At 44.9% G+C, this 24,456-nt stretch overlaps 1 protein-coding gene across 2 annotated transcripts in view; it reads left to right on the top strand.

The window, feature by feature from the left end:
• CLGN (calmegin) overlaps window positions 1-24,456 on the top strand; it is a 165,673-nt gene that overhangs the window by 58,611 nt on the left and 82,606 nt on the right. For both annotated transcript variants that reach the window (XM_077279222.1, XM_077279216.1), the window contains exons 2-3: window positions 3,880-4,050; window positions 24,057-24,130. In XM_077279222.1, coding sequence (XP_077135337.1) covers window positions 3,889-4,050; window positions 24,057-24,130 — 236 coding nt within the window. In that variant the 5' untranslated portion in view covers window positions 3,880-3,888. The remainder of the gene's footprint in view (window positions 1-3,879; window positions 4,051-24,056; window positions 24,131-24,456) is intronic.

Here is a 24,456-nt window from a genome sequence, read left to right as displayed (position 1 = left end):
TTTCTTTGTCAACCTGCCTTTTGAGATTTGGCTACAGGTTCTCAATGGGATTAAGATCTGATGAATTTCGTGGCTATGGACCCAAAATGTAAATGTTTTGTTCACTGAGCCACTGAGTTATCGCTTTTGCCTTGTGATGTGGTGTTCTATGATACTGGAAAAGCATTGTTCATCATCAAATTGCTCCTGAATTTTTGGGGACTTTGCTCTTGGAGGACGCTTAGAGCCCATCCCTTGGTCCTGGCAGTGTTATTAGGCACAACACTGAGTGATCCTTTTCTGTTGAATGAAAAGTAACTCCAATCATGAATATTCTCAGGATGCTTTAGGTTATGTGCACACGTTGCGGATTTGTTGCGTTTCCGCAGGGTTTTTTCCACGCGGAAATGCTGTAAATCTGCACTGGATTATTAAAGCAATGTTAATCAATGGCATTCCTGAATTGGTGTGCACACGCTGCGGAAATTTCCATCCTTATTCTCAGCATTTTAATTTCCGCAGCATGTCAATTCTTTTTGTGGATATGCTGTGTTTCTGCACACCTTGTATTGAGTCAGTCAAATCTGCAGCAAAACCTCAGGTTTTAAAAAGGTTTGCGGATTTGCTGCAGATGTGCTGGCAAAAACGCTGCAGAAAGGAAATGATGTCAGAAGGAGGAAGAGTGTGTGGGCGGAGAATATGTGAGAGTGGAGAATATGTGTGGGTCTGTCTGCGGGTGTCTGTCTGCGGGTGTGTGTGCGGGTGTCTGTGTGTGTGCTGGTGTCTGTGCGGCTGTTTGTGGGTGTCTGTGTGCGGGTGTCTGTGTGCGGATGTGTGTGTGCAGGTCTTTGCGGCTGTGTGCGGTAATGCTACCGCCAATACTGTCAGTCAAAGTGCTGTGGTATCATGCTGGCAGATGTCAGCGTGATTCCGCAGCTGATTGTGACCCACAGCGGTGACCTGCGGTAAAAAAGCAGGCGTGGGCCGATGAGACTACTGCTCCCATCTGGCTATGTCTACTGTCACTGATAACAGTGACAGCAGGTGCCGCTGATGGGAGAGTAGTATCATCTGCCGGTGCCTGTGCTCACAGTTCACCAAAAAAAAAACAAAAAACCATTATACTCGCCTCACACCAAATGATCTACGCCCTCGTCTTCTAGAAATAATGTAAAATAATAAACCAACATATGCTCCCTGTCTGCTGTCATCCGGGTAATCCAGATTGTCCCAGAACGATCTCACGTGTAAGGCTACGTTCACATTTGCGGTCAGCGCCGCAGCGTCGGGCGCCGCAGCGGCGCCGCATGCGTCATGCGCCCCTATATTTAACATGGGGGCGCATGGACATGCGTTGTGCTGCGTTTTGCGCCGCATGGCCGCAAGCGTTGGACGCAAGAAACGCATCAAGTTGCATTTTTTTTGCGTCCAACTTTCGGCCAAAAACGACGCATGCGGCGCAAAACGCAGCGTTTTAGCGTGCGTTTTGCCGCGTTTTTGTTTGCGTTGTGCGCTGTGGCGCCGACGCTGCGGCGCACAACGCAAATGTGAACGTAGCCTAAAACAGTCACATCAGAAGATGTGACTTCTCTACCCGGCCTCCTGTGATACACTGACAGAAGCTAATCGCTCCAGCAGTGTATCAGCTGATCAGCTCCGGTGCTGTCACTTACGGCACTACCGCTGTGTGAGAACTTTCCCACGCAGCGGTGCTGTAAGTGACAGCACCGGAGCGGATGAACTCCAGTAAACTCCCAGTGATACACTACGGGAGCGATTATCTCCTGTCAGTGTATCGCCGGAGGCTGGGTAGAGCGGTCACGTCTTCCGATGTGACAGTTCTGCACGTGAGATCATCGTGGGACACTCGATAATGGACGACGGCGGACAGGGAGTATTATATGTTGTTTTATTATTTTATTTTAGTTGCAGGAGACGACGGCGTTGGGGATTAGGTATTCAGTAAGTATGGTAAATTAAGATTTAATAAAGGAGTCTGTGGGATTATTTCAAGTAAAGGATTTTATAATGGCTGTGTCTTTATTTACCATGTACATTGTCATGAATCCCAATGGCTAGGGATAGCAAGGGACAAGCAAAGTAATACAAAATATCGGACGAGCTCTAGGGTGATGGAACCTGGGCTGACCGCTGCCCTACGCCTGACAAACGCAACTAGAGATAGCCAGGGAGCGTGCCTACGTTGGTTCTAGACGCCACGCACCAGCCTAAGAGCTAACTAGTACTACAGAGAAAATAAGACCTCACTTGCCTCCAGAGGAATGGACCCCAAAGATATAGTTGCCCCCTCACATGTATTGACGGTGAAATGAGAGGAAGGCACACACATAGAGATGATATATATAGGTTCAGCAAATTGAGGCCCGCTGTAAACTAGAAAGCAGAACGATACAAAAGGGGTCTGAGCGGTCAGCAAAAAACCCTAATCAAAAAACCATCCTGAGATTACAAGAACCCATGTGCCAACTCATGGCACATGGGGAGAACCTCAGTCCACTAGAGCTACCAGCTAGCATAGAGACATAATAAGCAAGCTGGACAAAAAACCAAACAACTGAAAATCAGCACTTAGCTTATTCTGAAAGATCTGGGAGCAGGTAGGCAGGAACCAAACAGAGCACATCTGAATACATTGATAGCCGGCAAGGGAATGACAGAAAGGCCAGGTAAAATAGGAAACACCCAGCCTCTGATGGACAGGTGGAAACCAAAGGCCGCAACCCACCAAAGTCACCCAGTACCAGCAGTAACCACCAGAGGGAGCCCACAAACAGAATCCACAACAGTACATATAGGATTAGAAATGGATAGGTGTCTTATAGACACTTCTCCATTACTAAACTGTGGGTTTGATGTCACCTGACAATACAAAGGTGACATCAACCCCACAAATATGAACCCCACTTGGCACCGCGACAGGGAAAGTGGGAAGAGCGAGGCTAAGTGCCAGAATTGGCACAACTTAGAGATGCGCCTTTTCTGGGACAGCTGAGAGTTGATGTTTTTAGCCTGGGGGCCAATATCCATGGCCCCTTACGAGGCTATTAATATCAGCCTGCAGCTGTCTGCCTAGTCTTTGCTGGTTCAATTTTATAGGGGGACCCCTTGTAAATTTCTTTCTGGGGTTCCCTTGTAAACTAGTCAGTAAAGGCTAAGCAAACAACTGTGAGCTGATATTCAAAGCCTGGGTATCTTCATGGCTATTGGCTCCTTCCCAGAAAATTAACATATACCCTCAGCCGTAGGCTTTCCCTCTGCTGGTTATTAAAATTACGCGGGTGCCCACGCCCATTTAAAAAAAAAAAAATAGACAGATATTGCATTTCACGCAGATTTCTGAGGGTATGTTCCGCTGCAGGTTGGACGCTGCCTACATTCGCAGCATGCAACCCGCAGTGACCAGATGTTACAGCATAGTGGATGGGATTTGAAGAAATCCAATGTCCAATGTCCACTATGTGTGCATCGGTGCCCGCGGCTTACGTGTGCAACGTGTGCACATAGCCTTACTGTTGGCATGGCACAGGACTCATCGTAGCTGTAAGCATTGTGGACTACTACACAAGGTCTGTTCATGCCAAGGATATACAGTAGTTTGTGTGTCACCAGGTCTAAGACAGTGCTGGGCTATATTTTTGTGTGAATTTTTAATGGAACTTGGCATAGAATCATTTTATAATTACTTTCAAAATCGAGTTAGTATGAAGTGATCAGTAGGTAATTTTTATATATCACACTTGTAAATGTAACATACTGTATTCCTCTCTGATCACTGGCATTGCATGCTGTCCTATTCATGCACATGACAGGACACCATATGGCAGCAGTTTTCAGGACTGACGGACATCTCATATCGCTAATAATCTTTGCACCTTTCAGATCCCTACAATGCAGTCCCATTGGAGGTGGAGGAGATGGATATGGATATGTTTTGCCATATTTCTCCTTGGCTTGGCAACAGCTGAAATCAGTGACAATGAAGAGGATGATGAGGATGACAGTATAGACATCACAGAAGCACAGAGTGAAGAGCAAAGGAGTTATTTAGAGGTAGGCCCTGTATATTGTCTATACTGTATGTACTGTTTTATACCAACAAACATGTCTTCAGCTTTTTCTAAAAATAGCATACTTAAAATAGTCACCAATCCTTGTTGCCAAGAATTCTGTCCAATTCATAGATGCCCTTGCAAATGTATAACATAACACAGTCATTAGCCACTATTGGCTAAATGTGAAACAAAAGATTGTCCATTTTTGCAAACTTTTGAGTACACGTTTTCCTGCTAAAATACAGGAAAATAAATGTCTCCAACTGTATGGCAAACATGTGATGTCAGTGTGATCAACCCTTCTTAATAATCGCTATTTGAGTAAAGGTGTATACGGTGGCTCAGTGGTTCCACCAAGGACAACATCTGCAAGGAGTTTGTATGGTTGCCCCATGTTTGAGTGGGTTTCCTCCAGGTTGTCCAGTTTCCTCCCATATTCCAAAGACATACTGATAGGGAGTCTAGATTATGAGCCCCGATGGGGACAGTGATGGTGATGTCTGTAAAGCGCAGTGGAATTTATTGCGCTACATACGGTAAGTATAAATATAATAAATAATAAATGTACACTTCACTATTATTTATTGACTGTTGTTATGTGCACATCCAAAGCATGGTTGGCCTGTCTCAACAGGCTATGAAAAGACTGCTGCATAGCAAAAATGTAGCAGTTGTTTAACTCCTTAACAACCACTGATACGCCTTTTAACAGTGATAGTTAAGGAGCCTTATTAAGGAGCTGCTTTTTAACGGCGCTGAGAAATAAGTGTATAGCTCCACCCAGCGTCAGAAAATCTCCGGGATCTCGGCTACTGGAGGTATCTGAGACGCCGGAGAACATTATTTGGGTCGGTTTTTACCGTACCCAGTCACGTGATCACCGTTATTCACCGAATAACGTCAATCACAATAAAAAAAAACTACACTTTTCCATTCATTTCTCTCTCCTCTGATATGATCTAGCATACCAGAGGAAAGAGAAATGAGATCCCCTAAGCATCCTGGTACCTCCAGCATCCCCGGACCCTCCTGCTCCATCATAGGTAGCATCAATAGTAAAAAGTTGGTCACACTTGTCAAGCACTATGTTTGACAAGTGTGACCAACCTGTCAATCAGTTTTCCAAGCGATGCTACAGATCGCTTGGAAAACGCTAGCATTCTGCAAGCTAATTACACTTGCTAGTGTTTAGTGGAAATATGCATGCCAATTCTGCATGCGTATTTCCCGCGGCAGGGAGTTGCAGAGTTGCCGTGGAAATTTTTGCTGCAATTCTGCAATGTGTGCACATAGCCTTAACATTCTGACTGGTGAGCACAGAATGATTATTAAAGAAGTTGTCCACTACGTGGATATCCCCTTCTCATACCCCACACTTGGCCCCTCTAAAATAAAAAAGCTTATGCTCACCTACCGTGCCAGCACCGTTCCAGCGGTGTCGGCACTTATGTTCTCGTGCAGTTGTTCTGACATGTGAGCGTCACTGTCCCTGCCTTTGGACAAATCGAACATTAACAGGAAATCAGGTCTGCAGCTGCTCTCTGATTTCCTCTTGATGTTCGATTTGCTGATTAGAAAGCTAAAAAAATATGCAGTGGGTATGAAAAGTATTCAGACCACTTTAAATTTTTTACTCTGTGGACGCGAGTGCTGTGCGTAGGTACCGTGACACTGTGGTAGGTTTCCCTCCCTTGATTATATATGCATTAATTATCGGTACCGCTCCTTATGGTCAGCAATATTGGGATCTTTCATGTTGGAGTGTCTTTGTATCTTTTGTTATGTATCTTGACTACGCACTTTACTCGGGTCCCTTTGGGACATGCGTGTGCGGGTTTGTATAGGGGATGTCTCCTGCCATGCTGTATATCCATATGTTTTTATCTTTCAATAAAGTTTATTCATATATGTAATCATTGGACATTCCGGAGCTGCGTTTTTGGTGCTGTGTGTTTGTTTCATTGCATACAAGCAGTCCCTCGCCAGCTTCAAGTCCACGCTCACTACTGCAAAACAAACTTACTTCTCATCTCTCCTATCCTACCTGTCTCACAACCCTAAACAGATTTTCAACACTTTCAATTCTCTACTCCATCCCCCTGCACCTCCTCCCTCCCCTCTCATTTCTGCTGAAGACTTTGACTCTTTCTTTAAACAGAAGATCGATACGATCAGAGAAAGCTTTGGCCCACAGCACCAAATTCCCCCCTTAGCTGCTCAACCCTGTTCCTCCAAAACCAGCCTCTCCACCATGAAAGAAGATCAGCTCTCCACCCTCCTGTCAAGATCACACCTCACAAATTGCATGCTTGACCCGTTCCCGTCCCACCTCATCCCTAACCTTGCCACGGTCTTCATCCCAACCCTAACACACCTCTTTGACCTCTTACTCACAACAGGTGTCTTCCCCTCATCTTTTAAACATGCCAAGATCACACCCATACTCAAAAAGCCCTCCCTCGACCCATCCTCTGTCTCTAGCTATTGCCCAATATCTCTTCTCCCTTATGCCTCAAAACTACTGGAATAACATGTCCATCTTGAACTGTCCTCCCATCTCTCCTCCTGCTCCCTCTTTGACCGGTTACAATCTGGCTTCAGAGCCCATCACTCAAATGAAACTGCCCTAACTAATGTCACTAATGACCTACTAACTGCCAAGAGCAAGCGACACTACTCTGTCCTCCTTCTCCTGGACCTGTCTTCTGCCTTTAACACTGTGGACCACTCCCTTCTGCTACAGATCCTCTCATTTCTTGGCATCACAGACTTGGCCCTATCCTGGATCTCATCATATCTAACAGACCGAACATTCAGTGTCTCCCTTTCCCACACCACCTCCTCACTTCGCCCCTTGTCTGTCGGTGTTCCTCAAGGCTCTGTTCTAAGACCCCTACTCTTCTCCTTATACACCTTTGGCCTGGGACAGCTCATAGAATCCCACGGTATGCAGTATCATCTCTACGCCGATGACACGCAGATCTACCTATCCGGACCTGACCTCACCTCCTTACCAAAATCCCACACTGGCTGTCTGCTATCTCGGCCTTCTTTTCTGCTCGCTTTCTAAACCTGAACATGGACAAAACAGAATTCATCATCTTTCCCCCATCTCACTGTACCCCTCCACCAGACCTATCCATCAATGTCAATGTGTAATAATTATAGTGGATAACTCAGGAGACTCGTTGCGTGGAACAAGACAACTACAGGACACAGTTTATAAGTGGTAAAGTCTATATTATCACACGGTGATTCAAACAGGTGCAGAGAGAAACTCAGAGGGATATCCCTGCCATCTTATCAGATATTGGAGCCAATTCCTGTGAATACTGGAATCAACAATTTCCTCCACCACAAATTGTTCTTGCCCATCAATCACCACAGGCTGCGGAGGTGGCACAACACGTCCCTGGAAGGTATTAGGAGATACAAGCTTTAGTAAAGATACATGAAAAACTGGGTGTACCTTCATAGTCCTAGGCAGCTTCAGCCGGCAGGCCACAGAGCTCACAATACCGTTGATCTTGAAAGGGCCAATGAATTTCTGTCCAAGTTTTTGTGAAGGAACGTTTAACTTCAGATTCTTAGTTGATAACCACACGGAATCTCCTACCGTGAACAAGGGTCCAGGTTTACGGAATCTATCAGCCGATCTCTTATAACGTTCTTGAGCTGTGGTCAGGGATTCCTTCAGAACCTCCAGATTTTGCCTCATCGCAGTCAGCCTTTCCTCCACTGCCGGAATCGGAGAATTAATTGAAGACCTAGGTAAGAAACACGAATGATAACCCAGATTGGAAAAGAAAGGTGTAAATTTAGTGGAGGCGCTCTGAGAATTGTTATATGAAAATTTCGGCTAACGGCAGCAACTCCAACCAATCATCCTGGAGATGGCTGACATAGCATCTTAGATATTGTTCCAGCGTCTGGTTGGTCCACTCAGTCTGACCATTTGTCTGGGGATGGTAAGCAGAAGAGAGACAGACATTAATATTGAGTGCAGAGCGAAACCCCTTCCAGAATCTTGAAGTGAACTGCACTCCACGGTCAGAGATGATCTCATCCGAAACCCCATGCAACCGAAAGACATTCTGTATAACCAAGTTCACTGTATCTTTAGCTGAGGGGAGGCCGGTGCATGGAACAAAATGAGCAGCTTTAGTCAGGCGATCAACAACCACCATGATTGTATTCATGCCCCCCTGATGTAGGCAGCTCCACAATAAAGTCCATTGATATAGACCCCCAAGGGCGGGACAGAACAGGTAATGGTTGTAGAAGACCCGTAGGTGCCACATGAGGAGTCTTGTAACGAGCTCATACCTCGCAAGAGAGAACATAGTCCTTGGTATCCTTCAGGCAAGTTGGCCACCAGAAGAATCGGCTCAGGAACTCTTGTGTCTTCTGTACCCCCCTGTGACCAGCCAACTTGGAGTCATGTACCAACTTGAGGATCTGCAGACGGACGACCTCAGGGACGTAGATACGTCGATCTCTGAACCACATGCCACCCTTAAAGACAAGATTAATATCCACAGGTGGGTTGGCCAGAAATACATCACCGTCATAGGCCTCCCTGCACTCCTTCCACAAGTCCTGATCGTGGATAACTCCGATGAAATTGGCATCAGATAGAATGGTCTTGGACGGGGCTCCAGGTACGGAATCCGCAGCATGGATTCGGGATAAAGCATCAGCCTTCCCATTACGAGAACCTGGACGGTACGAGTTAACAAAGTTAAATTGATTTAAAAATAAGTTCCAACGAGCCTGACGAGGAGAAAGACATCTAGCGGATGTAAGGAACTCTAAATTGCGATGGTCAGTTAGCACTATGATCTGTTGTGCAGCTCCTTGCAGATGATGCCTCCATTCTTTGAAAGCCGCAATAATAGCCAGCAATTCCTTGTCTCCCACATCGTAATTGTTCTCTGCTGAGGTTAGTCTACGGGAAAAGAAAGCACAAGGATGTAGCAGACCCTTCTCTCCAGTTCTTTGGGAGAGAATAGCCCCCAAAGCATTATCAGAAGCGTCCACCTCCACAATGAAAGAAAGTGTTGGATCTGGGTGTATCAACAGCGGTGCTGATGTGAAACAGATCTTAAGCCAGTCAAAAGCTTCTTGAGCCTGTGATGACCACTTAAAGGGCTTTTCCTTCTTTGTCAAGGAAGTAATGGGACGGACAATATCAGAAAAATTTCGAATGAAGCGTCTGTAGAAATTTGCAAAACCAATAAAATGTTGGACCTCCTTAACGTTCTTGGGTACCGGCCAGTCAAGGATAGCCTGAATCTTACCAGATTCCATGTTCAGCCCCTGGGGAGAGATGATATAACCTAAGAACTGTATCTCAGAACGATGGAACTCGTATTTCTCCGGCTTAATATACAGATGGTTCTCTTTCAGACGTCTTAAAACAGTTTTGACATGTTCTTCATGTTCCTGTAGAGAGTCAGAAAAGATTAGTATATCGTCCAAATAGATCACTACAAACTGGTCCAACAAATCTCTGAAAATGTCATTAGCAAGGTGTTGAAACATTGCAGGGGCGTTACAAAGCCCGAAGGGCATCACAAGAGATTCAAAGTGTCCATACTAGCATCTGAATGCTGTCTTCCACTCATCCCCTGGACGAATACGCACCAAATTATAAGCCCCACGAAGATCCAGTTTAGAGAACACCTTAGCATGGCAGACTCTTTCCAGTAATTCGGGAATCAGAGGCAAAGGGTAGCGGTTTCGTACGGTTACCTTTTGAGTTCACGATAGTCAACACAGGGTCTCAGGGTCCCATCCTTCTTCTTTACAAAAAAGATAGGTGCCCCTGCTGGTGAGGAAGAAGGACGTATGAAGCCTTTGGCCAGATTTTCATCAATATACTCCTTTAAGGCTTGAAGCTCAGGTGCCGCCAAAGGGTATACGTTACCAAAAGGAATAGCTGCCCCAGGAAGCAACTCAATGGGACAGTCATAATGCCTGTGTGGAGCAAGCTGATCTGCATTCTTCTTGTCACAGTTGTCAGAGAACTCTTTATATGCTGGAGGTAAAGAAAATACCTGTACATGTGGTTCCGTAGCCGTGGACTCAGGGACAGCTTCTGTTAACGCTGAGTTGCTCCTTGTTGGAAAGATAATCTCCTTGGTCTCCCAGTTGATAATTGGGTTCTGAGAACGCAACCAAGGAATGCCTAAAATCACAGGAAAATGAGTAGAAGAAATTAGCAAGAAAGAAAGTTGCTCCTGATGATTAGGCTCCAACAAAATTTCAAGGGGTACGGTCTCCTGATCCACAGGCCCATAGATTAAAGGTGACCCATCCACTGTTTCCATGGTAATTGGAGAGGCTCTTTGCTGAATTTCAATACCATGTTCCTTGGCAAATGCGATATCCATGAAATTGCCACCTGCACCAGAGTCAATCATAGCTGCACTGGAAATCCACTGTCCTGAACACAGGATCTTAATAGGGAGAGAACAGTGAGAGTTCTTTTCCTTAAGCTCCTTGGGGGTGAAGTCATAGAAAGTGAATGGAATACAGCGTTTAAAGGCAGGCTACATTCAGAGATGTCAGATTCATCATCACAGTTGTCATACTCCCCTACTGCTGCTAGCACCTTGTTAGGCCGTCTAGGACACTTAGGACAATTGATCAAGAAGTGGTCAGACTGGCCGCAGTAGAAACATAGACTTTCACGAAGGCGATGCTCCCGGCGCTAATTGATCTCGCGCTTCTGAACGGAATCAATTTGCATGGGCACCTCCTCCACCTCCCGAGATGTTTTACCTACAGGCTCTTTGGAAGGAAGGGAAAAGTTAGAAATATGGTTATATGCAGCAAACTTCTCCTGCCTACGCTCAGTAAGGCGAATGTCAATGCGCACACAATGCTGTATAAATGTCTCTAGCTCTTGTGGTGACTCGAGCGAGCTAGTTCATCTTTTACAATACTAGACAGACCCCTTTTAAAAATAGGCAATTGTGCATAACTGTCCCAAATGGTATCTACCGCTAATCTCATGAATTCAGTAGCATACTCAATAACAGAACGTTTTGCCTGGCGTAAAGACAATAAAGCAAATTCAGCGGTTGCACGGCGATTAGGATCATCAAACATTAATGCTATAGCGGCCAAGAAATCATCCAAGTTATTTAACCGTGGGTCACGAGACTCATTCATCGGATTCGCCCAGGCGAGCGCCCGTGTGGTCAGCAGCATTATTACACACAATACTTTGGATCTATCATTAGGAAAACGGTCAGCATGCACATCAAAATATAGCATACATTGATTCACAAAGCCACGAAATTTGTCGCGATCACAATTAAATCTGATTGGGTGCATCTTAGGTGGGCTAGCTGGTGGCGGTTGCCCAGAGGGAAAAGTCGCTTGTGCAGCTATTTGCGTGCTTATGTCCTGAAAAGCCCATCTATACTGGGACTCTATGCCAGCAAGTTTGTTTTCCTGGGCTGCCATGCAGGTGCTTAAGTCCTGCAAAGTCTGTCCAAACACTTGTTGATTGTGTTCAAAGCTTCCAAACTTCTTTTGCAGACCTTCCACATCTTTCTGCAGTGATCTAATTATGGAAAACACCTGCTCTAGTCTGCTTTCTGCAGTCATTGTTCCAGCAGTCTCCTTTTTTTTAGGCTAGAGTATCCTGTAATAATTATAGGGGATATCTCAGGAGACTCGTTGCGTGGAACAAGACAACTACAGGACACAGTTTATAAGTGGTAAAGTCTGTATTATCACACGGTGATTCAAACAGGTGCAGAGAGAAACTCAAGTCCACAACACTTGGTGCAAATATCAAATGCAGCTCAGCAGTCTATAGGAAACTTCAGAGGAAAATGCAATCACGCAGAAAGTCTATGAAGCACAATTATTCTTGAGGATACTTGACACGAATAAGTCCTTGCTTAGTCCAAAACACAGATAGATATGCTTATAAGGCAGTTCAAATAATATCTTAGCTCAACCAAGGAGGTCTGGGTAATAGTCTCAGGTTCTTGCAGAGCAGCAACAGCTTACATGTCCAGCAAATGCAGATGGAAGTAAACACGAGCAGCAGATGAAGGAGGATTACTGGAACTGGTGTATGCAGCAGGAACTCAGAGCAGAGTAGCAGGATAACTGTTGTGAACTCTATTTTTGGGCTCCCTCTAGTGGTCACAAGCGGTACTGTGTAGTGTTGTCTTTCTGCAGGTTGCAGCATCAGCTGGTTCGTTATCCTTGGTTGGTTTCCTATTTAGCTCACCTGGATACTCAGTTCCTTGCCTGCTATCAATGTATTCAGTGCTCTTCAGATTCCTTGTGCCTACCTTGCTCCCAGTCTCTCCAAGACAAGCTAAGTTTTTGTTTGATCATTTTTTGATTATCAGCGTTCATTATGTTTTAGTCCAGCTCGCTAAAATGTGATTTCCTCACTTGCTGGTTGCTCTAGGGGACTGAGTTTCTCCCCCCACACCGTTAGTTGGTGTGGGGGTTCTTGAAATCTCAGAGTGGATATTTTGTAAGGGTTTTTTACTGACCGCATAGATTCCATTTTCTATTTTCTGCTATCTAGTATTAGTGGGCCTCATTTGCTGAATCTGCTTTCACCCCTGTGTATGTGCCTTCCTCTTACCTCACCGTTATTATTTGTTGGGGGCTTCTATATCTTTGGGGATTATTTCTCTGGAGGCAAGAGAGGTCTTTCTTTCTCTCTAGGGGTAGTTAGTTCCTCAGGCTGGCTCGAGACGTCTAGGATTTTTAGGCACGTTCACCGGCTACTTCTAGTGTGTTTGGATAGGTTCAGATTTGCGGTCAGTCCAGTTTGCCACCTCCCTAGAGCTTGTCCTATGTTTGTTACTTAGCTGGAGTAATTTGTGATCCTCAACCACTAAGGATCATAACAGTATAGCAGGCCCTAAGTGTTTAATGCATCGCAGAAGTGGGATAAAAAGAAGACCTGAGTACTTTTTTTTTTTCCTCCCGCTTTTCCTTTGCTGCAGTCTGTTTAGCTTCTTTCATCCCCTTGAACTCTGGGTGGTTTTGAGCTCAGCTGCAGACATGAATGTTCAGACTCTGACTTCTAGTGTGGATCATCTTACTGCACGGGTGCAAAGTATTCAGGATTTTGTTATTCGTAGCCCTATGTCAGAACCAAAGATACCCATTCCTGAGTTGTTTTCTGGAGATAGATCTAGATTTCAAAATTTTAAGAATAATTGAAGGTATTTCTATCTCTGAGACCTCGTTCCTCTGGTGATTCCGCTCAGCAAGTTAAAATTGTTATCTCCTTGTTGCGTGGCGACCCTCAAGATTGGGCTTTCTCTCTGGCGCCAGGAGATCCTGCTTAATGTAGATGCATTTTTTCTGGCTCTTGGACTGCTTTATGAGGAGCCTAATCTTGAGAATCAGGCAGAAAAAGCATTGCTGGCTATCTCTCAAGGTCAGGATGAAGCAGAGCTGTATTGTCAAAAATTTCGGAAATGGTCGGTGCTTACTCAATGTGTGCCCTGGCTGCAAATTTCAGAGAAGGTCTTTCTGAGGCCGTTAAGAATGTTATGGTGGGGTTTCCCACCCCTACAAGTCTGAGTGATTCCATGGCTTTAGCCATTCAGGTTGATCGGCGTTTGCGGGAGCGCAAATCTGCTCATCCTTTGGCGGTATTTTCTGGACAGAGACCTGAGTCTATGCAATGTGACCGAACTCTGACCAGAATTGAGCGACAAAGTCATAGACGTCAAAATGGGTTGTGATTCTACTCATGTTATCTCAGCATGCTCTAAACGCTTAAAAAAAATCGCTAAACCTGTCACCATTGGTACTATACAGCCTAAATTTATTTTGTCTGTTACTTTGATTTGTTCTTTGTCGTCCTACCCAGTTATGGCTTTTGTGGATTCGGGTGCTGCCCTGAATCTGATGGATTTGTCGTTTGCCAGGCGCTGTGGTTTTGTCCTGGAGCCTTTGGAATTTCCTATTCCTCTGAGGGGAATTGATGCTACGCCATTGGCTGAGAATAAGCCTCAGTATTGGACGCAAATGACCATGTGCATGACTCCCGTACATCAGGAGGTGATTCGCTTTCTCGTTCTGCATAATTTGCATGATGTTGTCGTTTTGGGTCTGCCATGGCTGCAAGCTCATAATCCAGTTTTAGATTGGAAAGCTATGTCTGTGTCAAGTTGGGGTTGTCAGGGAATTCATGGCGATACTCCGTTGGTGTCTATTGCTTCTTCCACTCCTTCTGAGGTCCCTGAGTTTTTGTCTGACTACCAGGAGGTATTTGATGAGCCCAGGTCCAGTGCCCTGCCCCCTCATAGGGATTGTGACTGTGCTATAAATTTAATTCCTGGTAGTAAATTCCCTAAGGGACGACTTTTTAATTTGTCTATACCTGAGCATGCCGCGATGCGGAGTTATATAAAGGAGTCTTTGGAGAAGGGACATATTCGCCCATCCTCTTCCCCTCTTGGTGCAGGATTTTTTTTTGTGGCTAAGAAGGACGGTTCTTTGAGACCTTGTATAGATTATCGTCTTCTGAATAAAATTACAGTCAAATTTCAGTATCCTTTGCCACTATTGTCTGATTTGTTTGCTCGGATTAAGGGTGCCAGTTGGTTCACCAAGATAGATCTCCGTGGTGCGTATAACCTTGTGCGCATTAAGCAGGGAGATGAATGGAAAACAGCATTTAATACGCCCGAAGGCCATTTTGAGTACTTAGTGATGCCTTTTGGACTCTCTAATGCTCCTTCTGTGTTTCAGTCCTTCATGCATGACATCTTCCGAGAATATCTGGATAAATTTATGATTGTTTATTTGGATGACATTTTGGTCTTTTCTGATGATTGGGAGTCCCATGTGAAGCAGGTCAGGATGGTGTTTCAGGTCCTGCGTGCTAATGCTTTATTTGTGAAGGGCTCAAAATGCCTCTTCGGAGTACAGAAGGTCTCCTTTTTGGGTTTTATTTTTTCTCCTTCTACTGTGGAGATGGACCCAGTCAAGGTCCAGGCTATTCATGACTGGACTCAGCCCACGTCTGTTAAGAGTCTTCAGAAGTTCTTGGGTTTTGCTAATTTTTACCGTCGTTTCATCGCTAATTTTTCTAGCGTGGTTAAACCTTTGACGGATTTGACCAAGAAGGGTTCTGATGTGACTAATTGGTCTCCTGTGGCCGTGGAGGCCTTTCGGGAGCTGAAGCACCGGTTTTCTTCAGCTCCAGTCTTATGTCAGCCAGATGTCTCTCTTCCCTTCCAGGTCGAGGTTGATGCTTCTGAGATTGGAGCAGGGGCTGTCTTGTCGCAGAGAAGCTCTGATGGCTCTGTGATGAAGCCATGTGCTTTCTTTTCAAGAAAGTTTTCACCTGCCGAGCGGAATTATGATGTTGGTAATCGGGAGTTGTTGGCTATGAAGTGGGCATTTGAGGAGTGGCGACATTGGCTCGAAGGAGCTAAACATCATGTGGTGGTCTTGACTGATCACAAAAATCTGATTTACCTTGAATCTGCCAAGCGCCTGAATCCTAGACAGGCTCGTTGGTCGTTGTTTTTCTCCCGTTTCAACTACGTGGTCTCATACCTGCCTGGTCCGAAGAACGTGAAAGCTGATGCACTTTCTAGGAGTTTTGTGCCTGACTCTCCGGGAGTTTCTGAGCCGGCTGGTATTCTCAGAGAGGGAGTGATTTTGTCTGCCATTTCCCTAGATTTGCGATGAGTGCTGCAGAAATTTCAGGCGGATAGACCTGACCGTTGTCCACCAGAGAGACTGTTTGTCCCGGATAGATGGACCAGCAGAGTTATTTCCGAGGTTCATTCTTCGGTGTTGGCGGGTCATCCTGGGATTTTTGGTACCAGAGATTTGGTGGCTAGGTCCTTCTGGTGGCCTTCCTTGTCGCGGGATGTGCATTCCTTTGTGCAGTCTTGTGGGATTTGTGCTCGGGCTAAGCCTTGCTGTTCTCGTGCCAGCGGTTTGCCTTTGCCTGTTCCGAAAAGGCCTTGGACGCACATTTCCATGGATTTTATTTCGGATCTTCCAGTATCTCAGAAAATGTCTGTCATCTGGGTGGTGTGTGATCGTTTTTCCAAGATGGTCCATTTGGTGCCCTTGCCTAAGTTGCCTTCTTCCTCCGATTTGGTTCCTCTATTTTTTCAGAATGTGGTTCGCTTGCACGGCATTCCTGAGAATATTGTGTCTGATAGAGGATCCCAGTTTGTGTCCAGGTTTTGGCGGACCTTTTGTGCTAAGATGAGCATTGATTTGTCTTTTTCGTCGGCCTTCCATCCTCAGACTAATGGCCAAACCGAGCGAACTAATCAGACGTTGGAAACTTATTTGAGATGTTTTGTTTCTGCTGATCAGGATGATTGGGTGACTTTTTTGCCTTTGGCCGAGTTTGCCCTTAATAATCGGGCTAGTTCTGCTACTTTGGTTTCACCTTTTTTCTGCAATTCTGGTTTCCATCCTCGTTTTTCCTCGGGTCAGGTTGAGTCTTATGACTGTCCTGGGGTGGATTCTGTGGTGGATAGGTTGCAGCAGATTTGGAACCATGTGGTGGACAATTTGAGGTTGTCACAGGAGAAGGCTCAGCGCTTTGCCAACCGCCGCCGCGGTGTGGGTCCCCGACTTCGTGTTGGGGATTTGGTGTGGCTGTCTTCTCGGTATGTTCCTATGAAGGTCTCCTCTCCTAAATTCAAGCCTCGCTTCATCGTTCCTTATAAGATCTTGGAAATCCTTAACCCGGTGTCTTTTCGTTTGGATCTCCCAGCATCGTTTGCCATTCATAATGTGTTCCATAGGTCTTTGTTGCGGAGGTATGTGGTACCTGTGGTTCCTTCTGTTGAGCCTCCTGCTCTGGTGCTGGTCGAGGGCGAATTGGAGTACGTGGTGGAAAAGATTTTGGATTCTCGTATCTCTAGAGTATTTGGTTAAGTGGAAGGGCTATGGTCAGGAGGATAATTCCTGGGTTGTCGCCTCTGATGTTCATGCGGCCGATTTGGTTCGTGCCTTCCACGCGGCTCATCCTGATCGCCCTGGGAGTCTTGATGAGGGTTCGGTGACCCCTCCTCAATGGGGGGGTACTGTTGTGAACTCTATTTTTGGGCTCCCTCTAGTGGTCACAAGCGGTACTGTGTAGTGTTGTCTTTCTGCAGGTTGCAGCATCAGCTGGTTCGTAATCCTTGGTTGGTTTCCTATTTAGCTCACCTGGATACTCAGTTCCTTGCCTGCTATCAATGTATTCAGTGCTCTTCAGATTCCTTGTGGCTACCTTGCTCCCAGTCTCTCCAAGACAAGCTAAGTTTTTGTTTGATCATTTTTTGATTATCAGCGTTCATTATGTTTTTAGTCCAGCTCGCTAAAATGTGATTTCCTCGCTTGCTGGTTGCTCTAGGGGACTGAGTTTCTCCCCCCACACCGTTAGTTGGTGTGGGGGTTCTTGAAATCTCAGAGTGGATATTTTGTAAGGGTTTTTTACTGACCGCATAGATTCCATTTTCTATTTTCTGCTATCTAGTATTAGTGGGCCTCATTTGCTGAATCTGCTTTCACCCCTGTGTATGTGCCTTCCTCTTACCTCACCGTTATTATTTGTTGGGGGCTTCTATATCTTTGGGGATTATTTCTCTGGAGGCAAGAGAGGTCTTTCTTTCTCTCTAGGGGTAGTTAGTTCCTCAGGCTGGCTCGAGACGTCTAGGATTTTTAGGCACGTTCACCGGCTACTTCTAGTGTGTTTGGATAGGTTCAGATTTGCGGTCAGTCCAGTTTGCCACCTCCCTAGAGCTTGTCCTATGTTTGTTACTTAGCTGGAGTAATTTGTGATCCTCAACCACTAAGGATCATAACAGATAACCCCACAGGTTCACAGGAGCGGGTATATAGCCAGGGAGTAACCAGAGGTCAGGAGCTGGATGCAAGGCAGAATACTCTAGCACAGACTGAAGGCTGGGGTGGAGTTTTATAGCAGGAAGACACAGTGCACATGAGACCAAATATCCCATCTTGGAAAAGGGCAGTAATGCACAAAAAGGTAATAAAAAATGTTCCTGACACAATGGTTGCTCACTTTCTCCAGTCCCACGCGCCCCGAGCCTTTGGGTGATCCTCGACTCTGTCCTCTCTTTCAAGCCACATATCCAAGCCCTTGCCTCCTCCTGCCATCTCAAACTCAAAAATATTTACCGGCTCTGCGCATTCCTTGACCACGACACCACAAAAACACTATTGCACACCCTTATCATCTTGCCTTGACTACTGCAACCTCCTACTCTCTGGCCTCCCCTCTAGCACTCTGACACCACTCCAATCCATCCTACACTCTGCTGCCCGATTAATCTACCCATCCCCCCACTATTTCCCTGCCTCTCCCCTATGCCAAGCCCTTCACTGGCTTTCTATTGCCCAGAGACTCCAGTTCAAATCCCTTACTATGACATACAAAGCCATCCACAACCTGTCTCCCCCATACATCTGCAACATGGTCTCCCGGTACTTAAATACATACAACCTCCGATCCTCTCAAGATCTCCTTCTCTACTCCCCTCTCATCTCTTCTTCCCACAAGACTTCTCCCATGCTTCCCCCATACTCTGGAACTCACTACCACAACACATCAGACTCTCGTCTACCATAGAAAACCTTCAAAAATAACCTGAAGACTCACCTCTTCCGACAAGCCAACAGCCTGCAGTGATCCTCAACATACTGAACCACCACACAAGCAGCTCTACCCTCTCCTAGTGTATCCTCACCCATCCCCTGCAGACTCTGAGCCCTTGCGGGCAGGGTCCTCCATCCTTCTGTATCTGTTAGTGCCTTGTTTTTTGCTCATGTTTAATGTGTTTGTCTATATTTGCCCCCTTTTCACATGTAAAGCGCAATGGAAAAAATGGTGTATAAAAATGTATAATAATAATAATGACATGAATGTGGCCAAGTACAGAGATACCCTGGATGAAAACCTTTTCCAGAGTGCTCTGGACCTCAGACTTGGCCGAAGGTTCACCTTCCAACAAAACAATGACCCTAAACACACAGCTAAAATAACAAAGGAGGGGCTTCAGAACAACTCTGTGACCATTCTTGACTGGCCCAGCCAGAGCCCTGACCTAAACCCAATTGAGTATCTCTGGAGAGGCCTGAAAATGGCTGTCCACCAACGTTCACCATCCAACCTGACGGAACTGGAGAGGATCTGCAAGGAAGAATGGCAGAGGATCCCCAAATCCAGGTGTGGAAAAACTTGTTGCATCATTCTGAAGAAGACTCATGGCTGTACTAGCTCAAAACGGTGCTTCTACTCAATACTGAGCAAAGGGTCTGAATACTTATGACCATGTGATATTTCGGTTTTACTTTTTTAATAAATTTGCAAACATTTCTACATTTCTGTTTTTTTTCAGTCAAGATGGGGTGCAGAGTGTACATTAATAAGAAAAAAAATGAACTTTTTTGAATTTACCAAATGGCTGCAATGAAACAAAGAGTGAAAAATTTAAAGGGGTCTGAATACTTTCCGTACCCACTGTATGTATAAACACTCATCAATATTGAAATTGTACTACCAAGAGGGAAAATTTGTGGAATTATGGAAATAACAGGATGGATAGACATCTTAATGATTAGTGATAAGCGCAACTGCTTGTTACTCGAGTTTGCCTAGGATGCACGGGTATGCACCGAGTATCACAGGTGCTCGAGTGACATGTTTGAGTCCCCCTGACTGCATGTTTCGCAGCTGCTCGACAGCCAAAGAACATTCAGGGATTGCTTGACAAACATGGGCAATTCCCGTATGTCTTGTAGCTGTCCAAACATGCTGCCATGGGGACTTGAACATATCACTCAAGCACCTGTGATACTCGGTACATACCCGAGCACCCTAGGCAAACTTGAGTAATGAGCACTTGCGCTCATCATTAATAATGATATGACAATTATGAAAAAATGTAAACAACATTTTCAAAACATCCCATTTATTCACTATTGCGTTTGAGCACCATGTCCAAAAATACATGCTCTTTAAATGCCCTGGCTGCTATCAATAAGGTTATTATTGGTTGTCTGAAGAATGTTCTGCCACGGTAAATGTGCTAGGGTGTGCAAATAATCAATATCCACTGCTGGCAGCTCACTTTGCAGTTGCTGACCGATCACATCCCAGATATGCTGGGAAGTCTACAGATGCTGCAGGTGATGGTAGCACGTTTAAGCCACGAAGGCTGCTCACAGTAGCACAAACATCATGTGGTCTGGTGCTGCCTTGTTGAAAAACGGCTTCTGAGATACTTTGGAGAAATGGCTTTACCACTGGTAAAGCCATCAATGTAATGCCAAGCTGTTAGTGTACCTGGATTGAAGACTAGAGGGGTCTGGCTACTGTACATTATGCCACCCAACACTATAATCCCAGGAATAGGACTGGTGTGACATTCCATCATGAAGTTCTGTTCATGGCCACGTGGTCCTCAGACCAATCTTCAGCTACCATTGAGTCCAAGACAAACATGAGGCTCATTGCTAAAGAGAATAAACCTCCATTGCAGCCCTCATGGGCTCTTGCGTGAGTTCAGTGTAAGACCTGTAGCTAAACGTCTGGCTCATAGATCAATGTTGTGAAAATGCCTTCTGATGGTTTGTGTAGACACTGTTTGACCCTTAGGCTTGTTATTTGATGTCTAATTTCACTTGCAGTACAGAATGGATCACTGCATGCCATTCTTCTTAGCTGACAATCTGTCCATGCAGATGTCAGTTATTCCCCTCCCATATGCCATAGACTGGTGCTATGTACTTGAAAATGAGATCATTTGCAGATCTTAGCAACACCTGCTACAGTGATGGCTGAAAGTTTTGGCACTCTTGAAATTGTTCCAGAAAATGAACCACATGCCCATTTCCTTTGTGTATATTGGAATAACACAAAAAAAAACCAAAAATGCATATTGGACTTAATTTCACACAAAATCCCAAAAATGGACCAGACAAAATTATTAACACCTTTACAAAAGTGTGGGTAAACAGCTTTGTTTCAAGCATGTAATACTTTTTAAAACAAACTTACCTGTGGCAAGTAACAGGAGTGGACAATATGAAAATCACACCTGAAACCAGATAAAAAGGGGAGAAATTGACTAATTCAGGGAGAACAGAAAGAGGAGAAGAGAACTGTCTGAGGACTTGAGAGCCAAAATTGTTGAACAATATGAACAATCTCAAGATTACAAGTCCAACTCCAGAGATCTTGATGTTCCTTTGTTGACGGTGCACAACATAATCAAGGCGTTTATGGCACTGTATCAAATCTCCCTGGACATTGAGGGCAGAGAAATATTGATGAAAGGTTGCAATGCAGGACAGTCCGGATTGTGGATAAGCAGCCCCAATCAAATAGGTTCAGGGTACATCAATGTAAGCGCGAACTATCGGTCGACATTTGAATTATATGAAACGTTATGGCAGGAGACTGTTATGATCCTAGTGGCAAGGATCGCAGGTCGGACTAGCTAAGTAACTGAACAGACGACTAGCTCTGGGGAAGTGGTATTTAGATTGACCGCAACCTGATCCTATCCGCACACAACTATAGGCAGCCGTGGAACGTAACCTGAAAATCCTAGACGTCTCTTCACGGCCTGAGAAACTGACTATTCCTGGAGGGAAAGAAAGTCCTCTCTTGCCTCAGTGGAATGACCCCAAAGATATAGAATAGCCCCCCACAAATATTAACGGTGAGTTAAGGGGAAAGCACAAACGCAGAGATGAAATTAGATTAAGCAAATGAAGCCCGCTAATACTAGATAGCAGAAAATAGGAAGGGAACTGTGCGGTCAATAAAAAAAACCCTATTCAAAATATCCACGCAGAGATTGCTCGAGCCCCCCCGCACCAACTAACGGTGCGGGGGAAGCAACTCCGACCCCAGAGCTTACCAGCAACAAGAAATCACATATTAGCAAGCTGGACTAGACTCATCATACACAGAAATCATATTGCAGGCAGATGAGCAAAAAATATTCAAACAGAACTTAGCTTATCCTGAAGAGGCAGAAAACGAGATAATCAGGAGTAATCAGAATAGCACTGAATACATTGACAGCCGGCAACAAGTGGAAGTGAAGCAGAGCTAAATAGGAGCCTCCCTGGAGAATAACAAGGCAGCTGATCCAGCCAGACCCGCAGGATAATAAACCAAACCACCAGGGGGAGCCAAAAAAACAAAGTCACACAATACCATCTGTGACCACAAGAGGGAGCCTGAAAACGGAGTTCACAACAGGAGATCTGTAGATTACCAAAGGATTTTAGGTCGCAATGTAGTGCCCAGTGTCAAAAAGCTGGGTTTGCGTCCAAGGTCATGTCGTCATTGTCCTGCTGGGAGGAGACCCAAACAGATTTCAAGAAGCACTCAGAAATGGATGGAAACAAAGCGATGAAGAGTTCTGAAGTGATCAGCAATGAGTCCAGATCTACATTGAACATCTGAAGAGAGATCTTAAAATTACTGAGAAATCTTAAAGGGAACCTGTCACCCCCAAAATCGCTGGTGAGGTAAGCTCACCGGCATCAGGGGCTTATCTACAGCATTCTGTAATGCTGTAGATAAGCCCCCGATGTTACCTGAAAGAGGAGAAAAAGACGTTAGATTATACTCACCCAGGGGCGGTCCCGCTGCGGTCCGGTCGGATGTGTGTCTCCGGTCCGCTCCGGCGCCTCCCATCTTCGTTCCATGACGTCCTCTTCGGGTATTTACGCCGCTGCTCCGGCGCAGGCGTACTTTGTCTGCCCTGTTGAGGGCAGAGCAAAGTACTGCAGTGTGCAGGTGCCGGAAAGGTCAGAGAGGCCCGGCGCCTGCGCACTGCAGTACCTCACCAGCGATTTTGGGGGTGACAGGTTCCCTTTAAAATTGACCTGGAGCAGTTTAAAAAAGAACAGTGGTCCAAAATTGCAGTTGAGAAGTGCATAGGAAGTGATTGATTGTAGTTCTGTAGTTATTCATTCCAAAGAATGTGCAACCAAATAATAAGTTGAGGGTGCCAACAATTTTGTCCGGCCGATTTTGGGTTTTGCATGAAATTACAGTATGTCCACTTTGCCTTTTTTCAGTTTTTTTTTTGTGTTCCAATATACACAAAAGAAATAAACTGTGTATAACAAAACGTGTAATTGCAATAATTTTCTGGATGAAACACTTCATTTTCTGGAACAATTTCAAGGGTGCCAACACTTTTGGTAATGACTGTACTTCCTCTATATGCATAATCTTATGGCTTGTACTTTTTAGTTTTGCAATTTTAATGTTGAGGAGTGTATACAGTATGTATTTATTTCTGAGAACACATTGTTTCATCCGACCACCAGCCATACATATAGTACGCTGCCCTTCTGCTGGATCGGACAATTCTCTATTCTGGGTACTTGCTGGCAACTAGGTTATGAGTCTAATATTTTATTTATTTTATTTATCACATTTTCATTGTGATTTACTGTAGACCATTAGCTACTCTGACACTGTATTAAAGGGAATCTATCAGCGGGTTTTTACCAGATAATCTGAGAGCAGCATAATGTAGAGACAGAGACTCTAATTCCAGTGATGTGTCACTTACTGGATTGCATACTGTAGTTTTGAGAAAATCACTTTTTTATCAGCAGGAGATTATGACTAGAAGACTAGTAAACCTGCTGCCAAGTAGTCAAGCATATCATGATCTCTGTATAACCCAGCTCCTACCACCAATTGGAAGCTTTCTATGTACACTTTAGCAGAAAGCTGGCAATCAGTGGTGTCGGTGGGGTTACACAGAGCTCAGCATTCAGACAACTAGTTGATCTGCAGCAGATATAACAGTGATTTTATCAAAATGACAGCAAGCAGCCCAGTAAGTGATACATTGCTAGAATCAGTCTCTTCCCCTACATCTCGCTGCTCTCTGAGTAGGTAACAGAAACTTGGTGACAGATTAATACTTAATTGCATTAATATTAATATGTACTAAAGAGATATTTTATTCATTCTAGGTTATGTACCAGACGCCTGTTCCTACTGGTGATGTGTTCTTCTTTGAGACGTTTGATGATGGATTATTAGATAGGTATGTTACTTAGTATATATCATTACTTCTGTATCTATCATTGTATATATAATAATAATCTTTATTGTTATATAGCGCTAACATATTCCGCAGCGCTTTACAGACGTTATCATCGCTGTCCCCAATGGGGCTCACAATCTAAATCCCTATCAATATGTCTTTGGAATGTGGGAGGAAACCGGAGCGCCTGGAGGAAACCCACGCAAACATGGAGAGAACATACAAACTCTTAGCAGATGTTGTCCTTGGTGGATTTTGAACCCAGAACTCCAGCGCTGCAAGGCTGCAGTGCTAACCACTAAGCCACCGTGGCTCAGTAAATAGCA

This window comes from Ranitomeya variabilis, chromosome 1 (genome assembly GCF_051348905.1).
Source record: "Ranitomeya variabilis isolate aRanVar5 chromosome 1, aRanVar5.hap1, whole genome shotgun sequence".
NCBI classification, from domain to species: Eukaryota; Metazoa; Chordata; class Amphibia; order Anura; family Dendrobatidae; genus Ranitomeya; species Ranitomeya variabilis.
Note: the sequence above shows the minus strand (reverse complement) of the source record. Positions and strands in the feature narration are given on the sequence as shown.